General features: G+C 36.9%; 2 protein-coding genes across 2 annotated transcripts; both read right to left on the bottom strand.

The window, feature by feature from the left end:
* Window positions 1-5,651: 5,651 nt before the first annotated feature.
* On the bottom strand, window positions 5,652-10,100 carry LOC148915502 (putative serine/threonine-protein kinase PIX13). The gene is made up of 6 exons (XM_089041699.1): window positions 9,820-10,100; window positions 9,327-9,739; window positions 8,835-8,970; window positions 8,411-8,544; window positions 8,172-8,295; window positions 5,652-6,212 (listed from the first exon to the last, which is right to left on the bottom strand). Exons 1-6 carry the CDS (start codon window positions 9,869-9,871, stop codon window positions 5,782-5,784), a joined length of 1,290 nt encoding a protein of 429 aa, XP_088897825.1. The 5' UTR covers window positions 9,872-10,100; the 3' UTR covers window positions 5,652-5,781.
* A 6,592-nt stretch (window positions 10,101-16,692) lies between these two features.
* Window positions 16,693-21,322, bottom strand: LOC103336670 (putative serine/threonine-protein kinase PBL21). The gene is made up of 7 exons (XM_008239758.3): window positions 20,611-21,322; window positions 20,465-20,500; window positions 20,063-20,226; window positions 19,604-19,793; window positions 18,758-19,149; window positions 18,249-18,597; window positions 16,693-17,037 (listed from the first exon to the last, which is right to left on the bottom strand). The coding sequence occupies exons 1-6, from the start codon at window positions 20,687-20,689 to the stop codon at window positions 18,289-18,291; spliced, it is 1,170 nt and encodes a 389-aa protein (XP_008237980.1). The 5' UTR covers window positions 20,690-21,322; the 3' UTR covers window positions 16,693-17,037; window positions 18,249-18,288.
* Window positions 21,323-21,736: the final 414 nt, after the last annotated feature.

The following is a 21,736-nucleotide window of genomic DNA, read 5'->3' as shown; positions in this document are numbered from 1 at the left end:
CAATCATACTCCTTAGTTTTTTGACCAAAATAAAATAAAATCATACTCCTTAGTTTAGGGAGTCATAAATGCTATAACTCTTTTTTAATTGATCAATCTCTATAAAAAAAAAAAGAGTTAGTATTAATTAAAGGTTTAAAATACTCATAAAATAAAAAAGCATTAAATTATCGGAAGCCATTAGGAATCCTTTCTCTCTTCTCAGATTTAGGAGCTCTTAGAAATCTCCATATTTTAGGAGATGGATAGAGAGCATGGTTGAAGTTGTATTTTTCCAATTTCTCCCTAAAATTTGTCTAAGAAGACGATTTAGAGAATCCATTGTGGATGCTCTAATATTGAAAAAGACAGCTTTAAAATAAGGGTTGTTAGAAAGATATGGGGTTAGCTCATGCCCGATGGACCAAAGCCTGGCTCGATTCATAGCTTAGGCTCCATCAGCTCGGTCTGCTTTTGGGTTAAATAAGGCCTAGACCAAGGATTTGAAATTCTAGCCTGATCTACAGTTTAGTCCATTTAAGTCAAATTAGACTCAATTCAGCCATGCGCAATCAGACTTGAAGAAAAGCTCATTTATGTTATGATAATATGTAATTAATTGTAATACCATACAATTGACTAATGTAAAGAATAATGATCCTTAATTAATTATCAACAACAAAGTTGGATAAACAAAAGAAATGTTAAAATGAGAAACATATTTATTTATTTTTTTGTCAAAACTGCGGAATTTATTGAATTGAAGAATCAAAGTTTACATCTCTTGTTAAAACATTAGAGAGCCATACTGGGTAGAAAGAATCCCAACTACATGCCTGCTAACACTGTGTAGATTTCGAATTACGTTATCACGTTTTGTCAAAAACAGTCATCTCCAATTTCTACTATGCTATCTGTTAACTTAACATGTATTAACAATTGTGTTATCCATGCTTAATACTACCGAGGCAGTAACCCCCGTCCTTATTTCGGATTCTTTTTCTTTTCGCTTCAGATTTGAAACTATTTTTCACTTGGTTAACCCCATATTTTGTTAGAGAGATCCTAACTTAATTAGGAAATTTATTTCATAGTTTATTAGGACTATATTTCTTTCCTTTTATACAGATATTATGTAATTAGGATTTTATCTTTTTTCCTAGTTTGACCCCTACTAGGGTTACATCATAATATTATAAATACCTCATTTTGGAGAATGAAATACAACCTGAAAATATTCTACCCATATTATTTGACTTGGCATCAGAGCCTACTTTTCTTGTGATCTGTGTGTTGTGTTCACTCGTGTTCTAACCCCATATTTTTTTTCTATATGTGCCGTGTGTGCCCTCCTGGGTTTGTGTGTTGTGTCTTTAGTAGTGTTCGTGTCATTCCTGCCTTCGTGCATCCACCAGATTTGTGTATTTGCTGTGTTCTGCTGTGTACTCTGCTTAACTGGTCTTTGCCTCTGTGGCATTTACCATATTTGTGCCTCTTTGTGTTCCGCTGTATATTCTGCTGTGATCTGTGAGTTTCTATTGCAATTATGGGTGATAACTCTATTGTCGGTGTTGTTGCTGCTTCTTCTGCAAAATTGTATGTTTCTGACTCTATTTGATACTGGCTTCAATACTTGGATAATTGACACTGGTGCTTATGATTCTAAATTTTTTTGATGAGGTGTCTAGTAATACCCGTGACCCATACATAACTAGTGCTAATGGCTTGCCCTTTCCAATTACTAGTGAGGACACAACCTCTCTCACTCATACTGTGTCTTTGCCTCGTGCGTTATTAGTTCTCAATATCCATTGTAATTTGTTATCTGTTGATCGATTACTTGATACACTTAATGCTTCTGCTACTTTCTGTCATACACATTGCACTTTTCAGGATCTCAAGACTCACCACACAATTGGGCATGGTAAACGAATACGGGTTTATATTATTTGACATTGCCTTTTGCCCCAGTTCCTGATCATGTCGTTTATATTGTTCAAAGTTGCAATGTCAAAGACAAACAACAAATTTGGTTATGGCATCATCGCTTGGGACACCCATCATTTGGCTACCTTAAGCATTTGTTTTTATCTTTATTCTGCTTTTGTGATGAGTTCAATTTTAAGTATGAGACATGTATTTTGGCCAAGAGCCATAACACTGTGTTTTCTTTGAGTGACAGTAAAGCTGTAAATCCTTTCGATTTAGTGCATTCTGATGTGTGGGGTCCGGCTCGTGTTACTTAGAAAGGATTTCGTTGGTTCGTCACATTTATTGATGATTGTACCAGACTCCTTGGGTTTTCTTGCTGAAAATTAAACATGATGTTGCTTACATCCTTCCAGAGTTTTGTACTATGGTGTCTACTCAGTTTTATGCTCGGGTCAAAGTCTTCTGGACTGACAACGGAGGCCAATATGTGAATAATACTTTGGCGTCTTTCTTCCGTGCTCAAGGTATTATTCACCAAACGACAACCCCTTTTACTCCTCAACAAAATGGTGTGTCTGAAAGAAAGAACCGACAATTGCTTGAAGTTGCCTGCTCACTCTTATTGGATATGTCTGTTCCTCATCCTCTTTAGGGCCATGTTTTTAAGTCTAATGCTTATTTGATTAATCGTACGCCTAGCTGGGTTCTTGATTTCAAGACTCCGCATTATGTGTTTGATAACCATGTTTCCCCCATCTCCGTCTCCAAGTTGCCCCATAAGTTTGGGTGTGCTACCTATGTTCATGTCTACACTCATCAACGGAGTAAACTTGATCCTTGTGCTCTGCGATGTGTCTTTATTGGTTCCTCTTTTACTCAGAAGGGTTATAAGTGCTATCATTCACCTACCCATAAGGTGCATTTTACTTTGGATGTGACTTTCCATAAAGAAGTGCCCTATTATGTCTCTCCCTCCTCTCCAATTCAGGGGGAGAGAGTGAATTGGAGAGTCTTGGATTAGAGAATCTTGGACTTGAATTGGAGAATAATGTGTTTGAAGATACTGCCCTCGAGAAGGAAATGACCAGTCACAATGAAGCAAGCGACTGGTCGCCTATATATGAAGATGAAACATGTGGTCTCTGTGAAAAAACGACTGATCGCCCATATTTGGAGATGAAGCAGTGTGCTCTCGGTGTCGAAACGACCGGTCTCATTGAAGCAAGTGACCAGTCGTCGCGTATATGAAAATAGTGATAGTGATTCTTGTATAGATGAGGTCGATGCCCTCTGCCTTGCCAATGCCCCAATCTATTCGTGATAGTGAATCAAGTGAGATAATTTCTAATGATCTACTTGTGTCAACTTATCAGTTACCCCTACGAACCACTCATAGGAAACCTAAAGTATAATATTCTCCTTATATATATACATGCCAAATCTAAATATCCCATTAGCCATTATGTGTCAACTCATCGTTTGTCTAAGTCATATGCATCGGGTGATTTGAAGTACTTTCTCGAGATTGAAGTTGCTAGATCTAAACATGGTATCTTTCTGTCTCAAAGAAATCATATTTTAGATTTACTTGTAGAGACTGGAATGTTAGATTGTAAACCAAATGATACCCCTAGTGAATAGAATCATAGGTTGGGGTTGTATCTGATTAAGTCCCTACAAATAAAGAGCGTTATCAACGACTTGTGGAGGAATTGATTTATTTAAATTATACACGTCCTAATATTGCATATGCAGTGAGTGTAGTGAGTCAGTTTATGCATTCTCCTAGTGAAGATCATATGAGTGTTGTGATGTGCATTTTGAGGTATTTAAAAGTAACTCTTGGCAAGGGGTTAATGTTTTACAAGTATGGTCATACAGATGTGGAAGGGTATACGGATGTTGATTGGGCTGGTTCAATCATTGATAGACGTTCTACGTCTAGGTATTTCACATTTGTTGGTGGTAATTTTGTTACTTGGTGGAGTAAAAAGAAAAAAAATAGTGTCTAGGTCTAGTGTCGAGGCCGAGTACCATGGGATAGTTCAAGGTGTGTGTGAGTTACTTTGGATGAGAAGATTCTGAGAGATATTGGGTTTGGACCCCAAAAACCCAAGGATTTGTATTGTGATAATAAAGCTGCAATTGCAATTGTGCATAACCCTGTGCAACATGATCGTACAAAGCACGTAGAGGTTGATCGACATTTTGTTAAAGAGAAGTTGGATGTTGAAATTATTTCTTTAACGTTTATATCATCCGAGTATCAACTGGCAGATGTTCTTATAAAAGCCGTGTCTACTACAGTCTTTCTCAACTCGCTTGACAACTTGAGCATGCGTGACATCTTTGCTCCAACTTGGGGGAGAGTGTTAGCGAGATCCTAACTTAATTAAGAGATTTATTTCCTAGTTTATTAGGACTATATTTCTTTCTTTTTGTACAAATATTGTATAATTAGGATTTTATCTTTTTTCCTAGTTTGACCCTACTAGGGTTACATCCTTATATTATAAATACCTCAATTTGGAAAATGAAATACAACTTGAAAATATTCTACTCATATTGTTTGACTTATTTAATATTTTTTATATTTTAAAAATAATACTCAGTTACCCTTGTATGAAATTTTATGAAGAAAAGGAAACTAAGGACATGAAATTAAAACTATCAATATGATTTTCTCTCCATTCCCACAAAAACTCAACTCTTTAGATTTGAAACTATCTCCCCAACCTACTCCTGACTCTGAACCGTCATCTTTGACTAATCATTTTCCCATTCACACATACTTTGATTTTCAAAGGAGAACCCAAACTTGGCATATTCATAATCGTTTAGGAGCTTTTTAACAAAGTGCAGTGCAGGTGTGTGATCATTGCTACCAACTAACTTCGCCTCAAATTTTTTTTCTTTTCTGGGTTCGATTAGCCAACCGGGGTGGAACAAAAGCATAATGTTCATTCCAAACAATCTAACATGTACAAGGGATTTGGTTTTGCTGAACGTAACAAACTTGGCTTGGCTTGCTAGCCCAAACCAAATGAAATTCAAAATCAAAAACAAGAAAACTTCTTAAAAGCATCATACTTGTTCTAAGGAGGACAGAATTAATAAGTTGAAATTAGAAAGAAGAAAATACCTGGTTGGAGAAAATAAGGAAATATGTAAAGGGGTGAAAGGGGCAAGGCCACTACGATTTTGGATTTGGGGCACGCTTCCAGTTCCTACAACAGAGCTTATGGCCGCCATTGCTGCTCTGCCTCTGCGAGGTTGGATTGGATTTAGTTGAGAGATAATCCGCCTGTGGGAAGTGGGAAGTGGAAAGGGTCGGTGATCCGTGTGGCGCAAGGTGCGAGTGATTAAATTTGGATAACCCTCCTAATCCTCATCTTCGAGTCCAAATGAACTGTCCAAAAACAAAATCACCCGGGGAAACTAGGCCTGTAAAATGGGCCGGACTGGGCCAGCTAAGAGAGGTCGGCCTACATCCTACCCAATAACGGGGCCTTGAGTTGAATGGACTGGGCCAGGCCGGACCTATATGGCCTAACAAAGGGGCAATTGTTATGACATTTTTGGCAAATAATTTAATTTGTTGATGGAGCTCTAAGATGTTGACATCTGTCATCTCCAGCACTCATCTTTGTCTTTGGGAGTCATGCGCCACGTGTATTTTATGTGAGATCCAAGAGTTGTATGGGTTAACTTTGACTAGTCAAATCTTGAATTTCCTACCGTTGACAAAAAATAGTGAATTTTTTTTTCGCCAAAATTTCAATGTCCACAGGTCCATATACAAAGTCCCCAGAAAGAAAAAATAAAAATACAAGTTTATTACAAGATACAAATTTGGACTTGGCACTGGCACTACATTCCTCGTGGACCAAAGTTTGGAGACCTATGAAGATGATGGTTATAATGATGGGGTGATGGTGATGAACGTACATCTGGCCGTCCTCTGCCATTGGGTTTTGCAGTTTTTGGCTTTTCCTTAATGGCATTTATCTTTTCTAGAGTTACGAGAACTTCCTCCATGGAGGGTCTGTTTTTGGGATCAGATTCTAGGCATTTTAGAATGAGCTCGGCTGCTTGGCAGGCAGCTTTTAATGGGTATTGATCTCCGAGCCCTGGATCCATTATTTTCTTTAGCTCCTTCTTCTTGTGAAGAGAAGGCCTTAACCAATCCACCAAACTGTGCTCACGAGAGGGTCGATTGTTGTCAAGGGCTCTTAAGCCTGTTAGCATCTCCAATAATACCACACCAAAACCGTACACGTCGCTTTTTACGTACAAGTGACCTGACAATTTTCATGCAAGTGTTAGTTAAAATAATTAAAATTTTGTTGTTGTTAGGGAAAAATGCTTTATTAAACAAACATTATAAGAGTATACAGCGGAGATAATGACAACAACCAAAAACCACGTGAAAGATTTGATGAAAAATAATTAGGACAAATATTAGAGAAAATAACTACACCAAAGACACAATATTAAGCAATATAAGGGCAATAGGCATTCCATGCTGTTAAATTATAATCAGCCTCTGATAAATTAAAATTGATAATTAGCCTTTATTTGCAAGAGGGCGTGATGAGATTTGGTTAGGCACACTAAGGAAGATGATCTCTTTTCTTAATTTCCTATCTTAATTATGCATATGGATGAAATTATTCCTTGTCGCATATTTCGGGACCAAGAAAAGTTCTGTAAAAAATAGTTACTTAAAAAGTCTTGACGTACGTAGAATTTCGGGTTGACATGGGGCAAGAAGGAAACAAAAGTCAATTTATTCGTTTTCGATCAACCACTAAGGTACAATACCTAACGTTGAAGTATATCGTGCCCAACTACTTGAGAGAGATTTTAATCTATATCTACATATATAAAAGCAGCATGCCTTTTGTATAAAAATAAAACATTCAAAAACTTCGAGAATGCCCATGTTTAAAAAAAAAAAATTAGAATACCATACAATCTAAAATAATGAGGGTATAATAATAAATAAATAAACGAATTTACTGAATTACAAAAATAACTCCACCCCATATATATATATATATATATATCTCCCTACTACACCCACATTCCTCTCTTTATATATATATATATATATATATATATACACACATATTACCAAGAAGTTTGAATTTGGATTATTTTAATCTAAAAATTGTTGAAAATAAATAAGTTTAAGAGTAGAAATAGGTATGAATTTGGATTAACATATTAGGAAGTTGGGTGAATTTTGTAATGGTGGACAAGACACCATATCATATGGCGGATTCAAGATTCGAAAGTTAGATGGGGAAAACTTACATATTAAACTCAACAGAATGAGTGAATTTCATTAATAAACATAAAAGATACACAGGGGAAGTAATAAACCTTACCTTAAAATGCATCTCTATACATACCAATATTTTTTTATATAGAAAGAATTTAAATAATAATAAAAAAAACCAACAAATTAAATATCTCAACAAAATTACTAAAATCAAAACCTTAATTAATTTTAACAAAATCCCCAAATTATAATTCATCCCTAATGTTAATCCCGAGAATACTCGACTTTAAATTAAAACTATAATTATATATAAAAGAAGAGAGAATGAGAATAATACTTTTATTGACGATGAGAATAAGAAGATGTTGTTGCTCACCCAAGAAGAGAGAGAGAGAGAGAGCGAGTTATGACGTATGTAGGTAATTTTTATTTTTAAAAAAATTTGGGATAGGCAGGCAACCATGCTGCCTTGTGCACAAAACCGGCCCCATATAGATAAGGTTTTCGTGTGAAAATTGTCAAAGTAAGAGAGTGAATGTTGACAGTTTCATGACATTTTCGTACAACTAAAAATCATTTGAAAGTCAAGTCACAAAATTGAATACTTTTACTTGGCCAGCAGCAATAGAATAGAAGACTTGCTTAACCCATAAGATCAGGTGATCCCTAAAGTCTGAATGTATTCGTGTGGAAAGCGTCTATTGTTGACCAAGACAAAGCCGACATAGAGTTTCCTTTTCCCATTGAATCAAGGAAGTAGGGAAAAAAACGTGAAGTTTGCAAAATGAAAGTCAATTGAGACCTCTCTCCACCTCTCTCCAATAGATTGAGTAAATCTTGGTCTGGTAATAAAAGTGACTGCCTTATTGCTAGTTAGGAAAATTTTGAAGTAAAACTTATACTAGCTTTTCCTTCGAAAAAAACTTATAACTCAAATGGTTAAGAAAGTTTACGGAAGAAGTTATGATATTACCAGTTGCGACATATTCCGGAGCTGCATATCCATAAGTTCCTATAATGCGTGTGGTTACGTGGGAGTTGCCATTTATTGGGCCCACCTTTGCCAGTCCAAAATCTGAAAGTTTTGCATTGTAGGCCTAGTTTTGAATAATTCCCAACAAGAAAGAGAAAAAAAAAAATCAATAATCAACCAAAACAAAAGTAACAAAAATTAAATTAAATTAAAAACGAAGTATGACAAAGAGTGGGTACCGGATCCAGCAAAATATTGGAAGCCTTAAAGTCACGGTAGATGACTTTTTCTGAGGTGTGCAAAAAAGCAAGACCTCGTGCAGCTCCAATTGCTATCTTAAGTCTTAATTCCCATCCGAGTGGTTCTTGACCTTCTGCAGAATTCATGCATCAACAAAAAAAGCAAAATTGTGTTATTATTAATACTAGCAATTTTTTTTACTTTCCAAATGAAAATGCAATAGAAGAAAAGCTTGCATGCCCATGTGCAACGTGTGTTGAATTAAATTAATGTTATTATTCTTTTTTTTTTTTTTTACATTTAAAGTAGAACAGATAGTTTAAACAAAAGGAGAAATGGATTTCTCATACACACAACACAACTATGATGTTGTGGGGATTCGAGCCTGAGACATTTGATATACAAGTTAAGGCCATTACTTACTTCTGAAAAGGTGGTTTTCCAAGCTTCCCTTTTGCATATATTCATAAACAAGAAGGAATTGATTTTCTTCGCAGCAATATCCCAGCAGCCTAACAAGGTTTGGATGACGATACTTCCCCAAGAAATTCACCTCCGCCTGCACACCACACCACACCAATGCACAATGTTAATCATGACCCATTTGCTACCTTAAAATTAAAGCATGCAATCATTGAAGTAATACGCGCTCGATGAACTAATATATATTAGCTAGGGTTTTATACTAGTCAACAACATTGACTTCTTGAGTCAATTATTATGGCCTTGTGTTATTTTATAATGGTCAAGAGAAAAAGAAAATAAACTCCCATGTACTGCTTAGTTTTCCTTGGCCGGCCAAATTAACCCTAGCTAGTAGCCAAATATATATATATATATATAGCTTTATATAAAATATGTATCCATATTATCATCATCATCCCTAATGAAATAAATTAATTAATAAAAACTTGCCTGCCATTCTTGGAGGCCTTGATAGCTATCGGGGTTGGACTTCTTGACGGCAACGGCCATGCCGATGCCGACCCGGGACGGAGCATAGGTGTCCTCGTTTACCCATCCCTTGAAAACCCTACCGAAACCTCCCTCACCCAGTATTGTGTCTGGTCTGAAATCTCGAGTGCACTTCTTCAGCTCAGCTAAACTAAACTCTTTCAACTTTGGTACCTCAGTTTCCACACTTTCCCTTGGAGCTGCTGCATCAGGAGCTGCACTTTTTTCTTCAATATTATTATTGCTGTTGCCTTTGCCTAATGCCTTGCTAGCATTTTTTGGGGTTATTCCACTACTTGTTTTGCCACTACTATTCCCGGCAGCCTTTTTGATTCCTGCCAATCCATTTTGCTTGCTATTGTTTCTAAATGTTGCTGCATATATATGTATACACACAATTAATTAATTGATCAATTAAAGGCATCAATCAAGAGGGCTATGTAAATATATATACCTGAGGTAGACGGGCTATGGTTAGTCACAGGAGCTGCATAACAATTTCCCATGGCGATCGACGGATCGATCGATGATCACTCTCCCTCTGTCTGATGTGAGGTTGATAACTTGAAGTTGGTTAGCTTGCTATTTAGATATCCAGATATATCTGTGGTCTTCTGGGTGTGTCAAGTTCCTGGAAAGGGAGGGAGAAGCAACAAAGAAATAGCCAAGGAAGAGAAAACTTGCTAGCTAGTTTGTATGGATATGACTATGAGACTTTTTTTGCTTTGGACTTGTACTCACAGACACTTATAGTATTTTTTGTGTTTGTGTCGCTTACTCTCTTATTCCCACATCTTAATCAATATACTCTTTTCTTGCCCAACATTTGTGCTAAATTAATAGAAAGGAGAAACAATAAGTGGACTGAAAGCGCAGGTTAACGAATTAAGACAAAAATATAATAAACAGGTAGTGGAATACAAAGGCAGGTCAATGGCAGCGTCACATAGACGAAACACTACCATGCGTGAATTTCTTCGGCGGTGGGGCCCATTGTAGGGCTCATTCAACAATGGGAATGTGATAATCCAATTTCATGATAAGCTCAACAATTCAATTCAAGCGACTTAATTCCTTATGAATAATACTAGTTTTACCATATTTTTTATATCACATTTTCATACCATATGATGTGGCAACTGATATGTACATATTATATCATGTAAAATACTAGTTTCTTTTTTTCTAATTTTATTTATTAAAATACACTTCATTCATTTAATTGATGTGGCATATGATATGGACATACTACATCATATGGTATAAAAATGTAGGATAAAAATGTGGTAAGTGTTATCCATTATATTTTCTTCCACAATTACCAATCATCCTCCCTATATTTTTTCGTTAAAATTTAGCTAAAAATACACACAAATTATTTTAGGAGCTCTATATACAATTTGAACTCCAATGATACTCCCTAGTTTAGGGAGTCATATATGCTATAACTTTATTTATTTATTTTTTTTAATTAGTCAATCTCTATAAAAAAAATAGTTAGCATTAATTAAAGGTTTAAAATACTCATAAAATAAAGAAGCATTAAATTATCGGAAGCCACTAGGAATTCTTTCTCTCTTCTCAAATTTAGGAGCTTCTAGAAGTCTCCCTATTTTAGGAGATGGATAAGGAGCATTGTTAAAGTTGTATTTTTCAAATTCCTCCCTAAAATTTGTCTAAAGAGATGGTTTAGGGAGTTCATTGTGGATGCTCTAAGACTGAAAAGAGACAACTTCAAAATAAGGGTTGTTAGCGAGATATGAGGATAGGGCTTAGGGGTTAGGCACATTTCACCATTGGCCTGTGGGTTGAAGTGGGCTGGCTCATGCCCGATGGGCCAAAGCCTAGCTCGATTCATAGCTTAGGCTCTATCAGCTCGGTTTGCTTTTGGGTTGAATAAGGCCTAGGCTCAGGATTTGAAATTCTGGCCCGATCTACTGTTCAGCTCATTTAAGTCAAATTAGGCTCAGTTCAACCCTGCCGAATCAGAAGCTCATCCATGTTATGATAACATGTAATTAAATGTAATACCATACAATTTACTAATGTAAAGAAGAATGATCCTTAGTTAATGAACAACAACAAAGTTGGATAAACAAAAGAAATGTTAAAATGAGAAACATATTAGGGTATTTAAAAAAATTTCATTCCTTTTATTTTGTCGTGTCACTTTTTTTTTTTCATGTCGTTCTTAACAATGTAGTTCTTAACATGAAGAAGTACTTTGCATACTCATAATTTGTATGCAATAAAAGATATATATCAATGATTTGTGGCTTAATGAAAGAACTATTAAAATAATTGTTTGTACCATATCTGACCACCCACTCACGTCGTGACACCTGGAACACCCTCAAAGCCGAGACCAGCTCAACCGGGCCATACCGAATGTGCGTTCGGCACGCTGTACCGATTCAGGGGGTCGATTACGCACCATCAGTCCATTCGCTAACCTTCGCATGGTCTGCGAGAGCAACTAACCATCACGTCAATCCATTTCTCGTCAGATTACCTCGTAACTCCTGCCGGAACCAGTCGCGAGCACATGTCGATCTCCGAAGACACTCCCACGAATCCCACATCGAAACTAAGTGCTAAGAGCATCACATATGCTCTCTATAAATAGAGCCCCTTGGCCCAGCCAAGTGGTAAGACTTTCTGACTTGACTAGTGCTTCCACTGTCAATAGAATCGCTCTTAGTTATTAACTTTGGTATCGGAGTGCCTTCGGTAGGTACCACACCGGTATCCCCTCCTCAATTCGGATCATGCCCCTGCTCAAACCTTCGGACATCACGGAAGAAGGTCACTACAATCCTCAACCATCAGCATACTTGTAAGTTAGCCTAAACTCTTATCTGTTCAGATTTAGCGCGAACAATAATTAAAATAACTAAGATAAGTAAAATAACTAAATGTTATTGTGAAGCCTCCTAACGTCCTCTTCCAGCCCTATGCTAGTCTTCCTTTCTTGGAAAGAACTCATCCCCCAGTTATCATCTGGATACAGCAGCTCATCATCCAAATGAAACTCAAACAAGTCAGCGACATTGAAAGTGCGAGAAATCCCCATAAAAGATGCCACGTCCACGACATATGCATTATCACTAGCACCTCGTTTTCTATTCTTGTTAATGGCTCCCCTCATGGCTACTTCACCCCTTCTAGGGGTATTAGACAAGGAGACCCCCTCTCCCCTTATATTTTTATCTTATGCATGGAGCCTTTTATCAAGTACTGCAATTTTTTAGCCTCTTCGTCCAAGTCCAATATGGGCTTATTGTCCTCGCCAAGAGATTTTTGTATTTCTAATCTAGTTTTTGTGGATGACTATTTAATTTTTGCCAAAGCCACCACCATGGCTGCTAGAAACATTAATAAGTTGCTACTCTCTTTCTCTGAAGTGTCTGGTTAGAAAGTTAATTTACATAAGTCGACTGCGTATTTCTCTAACAATGTTGCAGCCAACTCAAGATCTAATCTCAGTAGCATTCTGCAAATTCAACATAAAGCCATTTTAGAATGCTACTGAGATTAGATCTTGAGTTGGCAAGTTGTCAGAATCAAATATTTGCAAAAAGAAATTTTTTTAGCTCTCAATAAAAGAAGTCCTCTCAGTTCTCAGCGTGGCAAGCAATTTTAGATGCAAGAACTGTTCTTAACATGGGAATCAGGTGGATTGTGGGAAATGGTAAGTCCATTCCTTTTTGGACTGCCCATTGGGTTTTTCCTTTCCCCCTCATTGATCTAATTCCTATTACCCAACGAATCTCTCTTAATCTTAATTTGGTTGTTGCTAATTTTTTAATTGCTCAACATTGGAATGCAAGCAAGCTCTAAGAAGTTGTTGATGAGGATATCATAGACAAAATTATTTCTATCCTTCTTCCTTTAACCCTTCTGGAAGATCAATTAATTTGGGGCCCTAACCCTAATGAAACTTTTTCTATTAAAAGTGCTTATAATGTGCAAGTGCAGGATGTTTCTTATCACCCTCAAGCAGCTCTTTTAAGAAAATGTGAGGTCTCACTATTCCCCCTAAAGTCAAAAAAATTTCATGGTTACTTATCAGGAAAAGGCTTCAAGTTCGAAACCATTTACATCGCTTTCTCCCCCAGATTAACCCTGAGTGCCCCTATGTAATTCTCACAGGGAAACCATTAATCACCTCTTCTCAACATGTCCCTTTGCTCAAAGTGTTTGGAGTTGTACCAACCTGGTCCCTGCGCTTTCTTCTCCAAATTTTGACTTTCTCACCTGGTTGGGTACACTCACTTCTACTACTACCTCTAGAGGCCCTGACATCCTATCCAAAGCTTTGCTGTTATGTTGGCAGATCTGGGAATCTAGGAATAATATGATTTTCAAAGACATCAACCCATATCATGTTCGTGTGCTTATTGTGGCTCGGCAGGTTGGTTTGGACTATTGGCACCAAAATTTCAAGGATGTGGAGGGGCTTAAAACACCTATTCATATTAAATGGAAACCACCCCCAAAGTGGATGGGTCAAATTGAACTTTGATGGTTCTATCCGGAATGGTTCAATGGCTACTGGTTTTGTTATTCGAGATTCTGATGGTCATGTTTTATTGGCTATTGCTAAGAACATTGGTGACAATACCATTTCTGTGGCAGAATGTACTACTTTACGGGATGGCCTTGCGTATGCAACTCATAGAGGGTGGCATAAAAGTTCTTGTTGAAGGAGATTCTAAGCTTATTATTGATTGCGTTAATCAGAAAGCCTTGGCCCCGTGGAGTATCAATATATTGATTAAAGATATAGTGCTTATCAGCTCCTTTTGTAATTCTTGCTCTTTCAGTCATGTCTTCCGTGAGGCTAAATTCACGGCTGATGCTGTTGCTAGCATGGGCCATGGGCTAAATCCTTCCAAGCTTTGGGAGTCGGGGCTGCCTCTGAACTGTTTATTCCCTTTCTTTTTCAACCTATTGGGGCATGCGTGCCCTCGTGGTTTTATGCTTGTAGTTTTCCTCTTTCCGCATTAAAAAAAGAAGAAGAGAAAAAGGTATGAGCCAAAGCAAGAAGGTTTTTGTCACAATATTACTCTTTAAAGACCCTTGATATTATTGAAGCAAGTTTCAAGAATATCACAATTAATTTTTAATAGAGTATCTGATAGTTACTTGATTTGCAGCACTCAAGACTTGACTCAAAAGAAGAGGCTTGATAGGAAGTGAAGAAAAAGGAAAGCAAATCAATGAAATAAAATCATATCAGACTTTTATAAATAAAAAAAAAAAAAACGTTTCCAATGTGAATGCATGAAAAATGACATGTCTTACTCTTTAGATCAAATAACTCATACGTGTTAAGTCACAATTATAGAATTCGGGGATTGCTGAAATGTTTCAATCTTGCAGTTTCTGGAAATCAGAGACATTAATTTTGTTTCAACCTTAAAGCTAATTGACACTTCCAGACTAATACAAAGTTCTAGGACATGCCAACACAATTTCATACTAACTCATAACTTATAGTTTGAATCTTCTTCTCTTCTTTGTACCCAAAAAAAAAAACCTTATAAAAGAACAACATTCTCTGCCGGCCAAAAATTATAGTGTGAACGTATCACTGGAAAAGTAATAAAAAGTAGCAGCCTGATGGCGTTGGGCCTTTTGGACTGAACCATATAGGAGTAAACTAATAAACTAATAGAAAGGTAGCAGCCAACTGGTTCTTGTCTTCTCGACGTAAAAACAAAAAAGCGTTTTGTCTTCTAGAAGAAATTATTTATAAAAAATGCAATCAATTATCTTTCGACAGCGGAAAAATCTGGATCCATGTTTCAACACCTGTTACAATATCGGGTGATTCTCCGAACCATGCAGACCTCTGAAATACCAACAAAGAAAAATAAAGTAATCTATCAGTCACTGGATTGACCTCGCAAAACACATGATATAAGAAAGATGGCCTGCAATCTTGCTGGATCCGAAGAGCATGCGCCTCAGTAGTCATTCAAATTGTACCTGGATTTCTTTCGGGTTTTCTTGGTGAATAATGATGATTGGGATTGACGGCCCACCTGTACAAGAGAGAGAGAGAGAAATTCTTTCTTCTTTGTTTTTTTTTTTGGGATCGGAAGCAGAAAAAGATCTCAACGCACGAAATTCCATAGAATCTTCTTGAAAAAAAAAATATTAGTGTGGGTCTTGAAGTGAATTAGTCATGCATGACGTTTTCTTTTTCTAACGTTGACCCGGTCTGCAGATTGCCATTAATCTTTAATAAAAAACAATACGTAAATGATAAACTTTTTTAGTGGATGTCAATAAAGTTTCTGATACCATTTGGAAAAGTAGACATGTTTCTTAGTCTACATACATTTTGGCCAGACAAAACGCATTCACCAACTTCTTAGTGGAGAAACAACAACCTTATTCACGGCTGGAGACAAATTATCTATTTTCACTTTCAACACCTTGTTGCGTATATTTCTAATGTGGGCCCTGCCAAAACGAAAAACAACAGACAAAGACAAAACGATAAATTAGGGGAAAACACCTGTAAAGTAACATTGGTATTGTCCCATGAATTTCGTGATTGCAGACAAAAGTGCTTTTCTCTGTTTGGTTCTGTTGTTCTTGGAAACATAAATTGGTACATCCTGTTACCGGCAGAAAAATTTGTGCATAAATTGGTATATCCTGCAATGTAGCAGAAAAACTTGCGTAATGATGGTTAGTCGGACGTAGCAAAACAGTGATATTTTCGTTTTACATCAGTATTTTTGCTTATGTACGGTTTATCAACACCAATACACGTTATTTACTTACACTACTACATGTTTCCAGAAAACCATGTGGTTCTGTAGGTGAAGCTTTAGCTTTATGCTTAAAACCTTCAGGCAGGTGTTAATCACTGTAATGCCTAAAAGTCTCCAGATCATTAGAGATGTTCTGGAAGAAGAAGAATAGCCAAACATCACTAGTATCAGCAAACTATTGTCATGAATGAATAACTTTATAAACAACAACGGTCAGTCAGATTTCATCTACTCTCACAGGCGACTCACAGTAACATTCCTCTAACGGATAGCATAGGGAATGTCATATATTAATTTTTATAAGAAAAATCCATGTTTGTCCTGTTAGTCCAACGGCAATGGTTACCTTTTTCACAATCTATATTGACAAGCACATCAATTTCATGATGATCGGAGATAGCAAGAAAATAAGAATCAAAGTCCGGAATTAACTTCATTTCCTTCTCTTTGGAAACGGTTGATATACATTGTTAACTCAACGGTTACTAACTTAAGCTTTCGAGATTCAATGGTGGTCTAACATGGTTACAAAGCTCTGAAAGCAAGAGGTTCTGGGTTCAAAAGAACCGAAACCTCCAAGTCTCGTTTTTCCATTCAGTTAACTTGTAGGGTAAAGGATGCAGTTATTTGTTTTTTGATCTAACACAAAACTCTTCCTCCTTTGACGAAACAGAGACAAGCTTTGGCACCAATAGAAGACAGTTTATGACCTCTAAATCACAACTAAAAGAACCTGAATTTTAATTTACCAAAATGCTACATGTCCAAACCCAAATATATATACATACTTGTGCACATTTCTATACCAATTCTTCACGTGTGTATATTACATTGGTCTTCAGGGCTTTTCTTTTTCTTCTGAATTTGACAAGGGCAGGCACCTGAAAGCACACATTTGGAGCACGTTACAACAGCTAGTATGGAAAAATTATCAATAACTTTCCTAATCAGTCATTTACACACAGACCAATGTCTAAAACATTGCCATTTACAATACACAACACAAATTACAATAGCTGCAAATAAAAAAAACGAACAAATGGAAAGGAAAGCGATGATGAACTGTCATTATAAATGTTGCTGTTGCATTGAATCACAGCACAACATGAGACATCAAACTTGCATTTGGGAAATCCAAAAGAGCATGTTCGCCAGACAACATAAGTTGATGCATTTATGATCAGGGACTATCAAACAATCTGCTTCCCCTTCACTCAGGAATCAAGAAATCTTAAACAATGCTCGGACAACACGATACAAGCCAAGTAAATAAAGAAATTATGCATGCAGCAAAAAATATCATTTTTTTTTTTTGAACTCGGACTTGAAACTGGGCACAGCGGGTGGGGAGTGGGGTGTGTGTGGAATCCTACAATGAAGGAAACTCTAGAAAACAGCTAATTAGTTACATTGAAGAATTGAACCCCAGACAATGTGGGAGCAAACCACAGGCCTGATCAGTACAGTATTTTTGCACTCAATACTAAACGAGTGAAACAATATCCATTGCTTGGGACAAAGTTCCTTCAGATAGCTATAACATAAGAAGGGCAAGGTCCTTCAGAATTGAACCCCAGACAAAAATATATACATGTACAAATGAATAACAGAGCTGCTTCTGGGACAAATCAAAACGATACGGCTCTTATCTAAAGAAAAAGAAGTTGATACGATACTTCCATGCTCTTTACTTTTGGCAATAAGGAATAAAACCCAGTGACAGAATTCAAATGATCTGAGAGGGCTTGAAATCTCCTTTCAATGGAGGATCATAGAGTAGCTGCTAACACCAGATAGAGGACAAAAAGATTACAGTAGGATCCTCTCATGCTACTCAATAACCTATGCTAATGGTTTACGCAGGTGAAGTTGACGAACCAATTAAAACATCAACCACAATGTGGAAAACAAAGATATGAGAACCTTTTTCCTTCTTTAAATGTTTTTTCGGGTTTAGAAAAATTTATGCATGCAAAGCAACATCATATATGCTTTACCAAACAGTAATAATGACTATTCTGTTTCTCTAATTATGGAAAAACATGTGTAAGCAAATAAAGCCAAATTTTTTCCAAAATGTGATTTGCCTTACATCTATCAGAGTACAGGCAGCAGGTTGTCCCAAATAACTTTTAAGCAAAAGTTTTACTCGTTCTGCAATCTGACTCCGGAGAGAAAAAATTCCTGTTCTGCTGTGAAGGTGATGATGAAGAGGGACTATGCACCCCAGCCTTACGAAGGTCTGGTTTGTAGCTCTGTGAGGCCAAATACTCAAGTGCTACAACAATATCGCCTATAAGAGGACGGAAAGTTGGTTGCTCTTGAAGACACATGGCAGTAATGGCAACAGCATGATGCAAACAACGAACAGGGAAGCGTCCTTGCAACAGAGGATCAACTAATTGAACAAACTTCCTCCGGTCCTTCAAAAATGGACGAGACTGCATTTATGAAAACAAAGGTGTTTGAAAAGGATATCAAGAAATAATCATAAAAAAATTGTTTCCAATATGAAATTTTAGAAATTCCACAAAGGTATATGAAATTCAAAATCTGACTGTCGAGAAAGCAAGATAGAAAGGGAAATAGAAAGATACTCACCCAAGATACTAGGTTCTGTTCTCCTGGCCTCTTAGAGCAGTCAATTGCCTTCTTCCCAGTAATCAGCTCCAACATAACCACGCCAAAGCTATAAATATCAGATTTAAGTGTCAATTTTCCACTCATGGCATATTCTGGTGCACAGTACCCGTACGTTCCCATCACTCTCGTTGAAACATGAGTTTTGTCACCCACAGGTGCAAGTTTAGCAAGCCCAAAGTCTGAAAGCTTTGGATTGAATTGATCGTCCAGCAGTATATTTGCTGATTTCAAGTCACGATAGATAACTGGTGGGTTAGCTTTGCAGTGGAGATATTCAAGGCCCTGTGCCGCACCAACAGCTATCTTAATACGAGTATCCCAACTCAGCGGCTCTCGATCAGGACTCAGATCTGAAAACATAAAGCACCGAATCTGTTAGGTCAAATACAATGGAAATATAATAATAAAGAAAAGGGGCTGATAAAGAAAGATTATATGATGTATTTAGAGGTTATCCAATGTTTCCTTAAGCCATCCTCAATAGCAGGAAAGGTATTACTGAAGTTGAGTTAAGATATCGCTTCCGTAAATTAATAGAAAGCCAACATACCAAAAAATAAAAAGTTAAATAGAAATCCAATTCAATGATCCAAAATTCAATTTTCTACACTATTCCTGTCAACCGACATTTTTGATGTGAAACACCCATACTTTCCCAATGTGATAAATATACAGCCATTTTATGGGCACCTAAAAAGAACCAGGCTATCCATAGACACAAGGGACTGTATAAAGGAAAATAAAATCAATTAGAAACTATAAAATGGATAAGAATGTACTGTCCTTAACCATCAAGATACTTACCAAAGAGATGATCTTCCAAACTACCCCTTGGCATGTACTCATAGACTAAGAGTCTTTGATCTCCGTCAGTACAGTAGCCAATCAATGTGACAAGATTAGTATGGTGTAGTAGGCTTAACATGAGAACCTCCACAATGAATTCTTGAAACCCTTGAAGACCATCATGATTAAGTTGTTTAATTGCGACAACCTGGTCATAGAAATCAAAAGCTGCACCACATAAACATTGAATTCAACATAGTCCAACAAATGATACGTGGACAACATCTGGCGGCTCAAGTTTTCATCCATCTAATGAAGGATATAAGGAAATATATTAATTCTCTAAAATAATTCATTTTTCTTTCATTGATAACCAGCAATACATATCACAGTGCATAACAGTTTCCTTATAAAATTTCATACAACTATTAATGGAGTAACAGTAATACGAACGTTGGAAAAAGCCCTGCAACTTACCTGGCCTGCATCAAGCCGGCCTTTGTAAACCCTTCCAAAACCTCCTTCCCCAATCAAATTCACTTCCCTAAAGCCTTTCGTGGCTGCTGCAAGTTCGCGAAATGTGAAACTACGAGCACTTTGCTGCGTGTTGTTACCACCCTTTCCTTTTCCCCTCCCACTCTCTGCACATACATAACGTAACTCAACTCCTACACAACTCAATTCCACAAGCACAGGAAAAAAAAACATATGCTGAAGTTCAAAATTTCATATGATGTGTGTTAAATTTCCAACCATAAAAATCAGAACTGAGTGGAGTAAACAGCTGAATCTCAAATTACACAAAACTAGGATCACAATTGCACCAAACAAAGAATTCCAATTCAGAAAAATTCTAAATTTCATGAAATGGGTACTTACCAGTATCATCAGAGTGCCCTCTCCCTTTCCCACTACCTGCAATTTCGGCCAAAATACACTTACATTCAACAAATCAAACCCAAAAAAAAAAAAAAGAAGTTCCAATTGGGTCAAAAACTAAAACTTAAAAAGAGTAATTGACAGACCTGAGGATCGAGTGCCATTATCAATTTCGACCTTGCTGACATCTTTCCGGCGAGGACTGAAGCAACTAAAGCAACTCATACCTTAAGCTTCCATGTATATAACTAATCATACAAAAACTAAAAACCAAAAACCCCAACTCTCATCTACAAACAGATAAGCTTTTGTCCTCTCTCTCCTCCCTAGCCGGAGAGATTCAGAAGGAGAAACCTTTACGCGCCCCCGACAACAAAAAATTCCCACTAAATATAAACCCAACTGGATATGATTTTAGATTTAGATGCCAACCACTAATATCAACCAAAATACGCAAATAAATTGACAAAATTAGCAAATCATTAAATAAACTGCCCAATTAAATTAAATTAAAAAAAAAACTATCAATTCGCCGAATTGGCTTTTTTGGAAGGAAATGGAGGGCACAAACGAGATAAAATAAATCAATTTGACAACGCGTACAGCAAGAAAAGTGGTTTTTACGCTAAATTTTGACGAGTGAGCTCTGCTCTGTGCTGCAAGCTAACGCATTTAGCGGTGGCCTAAAATAACAACTGGATTTTAGGTTCCAATTTCTAATTTTTATTTCAAAAAGAAATTGAATTTTCATAAGTTTTAATAAATAATTTCTGACGTGGGTCCCATGAACCTGTGCTGTGTTTTTGGGGCTCTGAATACTTTGCATTTATGGTTTCTTCCGAGTATTATCTCTCCATCGTTATCACTCCGATTTCTCTTCTCGCATTTAAACGTTCCGGTTGGCTACTGGTTTGATATTACGTTGTTGCCCTTGTGGTTTGGTTCAATTTACCGTTGTTGACACTGACATTGAGCAAGTTTCGGATTCAACTGACTCGCTTTTTCTCCGACCGACATTGGATTCCGATTCGTTGCTTCTTTATACGCAAAAAGGCCTCAGTGCGATGACGTATCGTCATCCATTTCTGCTACCGCGTGGGCTACTCCTGAAATTATGTGGGCCTAATTTATTATTTTATTTAAATTCTTTTTGTTTTGTAATAAAGGCTTCGGTTGGTAAGCTAGATCGGATTGAATTGGATATAATAAACTGGACTGATTGGAATTTGATACAAACACCAAGTTGAGATTGTAAGACTGGAGTAAAAATAG

The sequence above is a fragment of the Prunus mume genome, linkage group LG7, assembly GCF_029339155.1.
Source record: "Prunus mume cultivar Tortuosa linkage group LG7, ASM2933915v1, whole genome shotgun sequence".
NCBI classification, from domain to species: domain Eukaryota; kingdom Viridiplantae; phylum Streptophyta; class Magnoliopsida; order Rosales; family Rosaceae; genus Prunus; species Prunus mume.
This window is presented reverse-complemented; position numbering and strand designations above follow the sequence as displayed.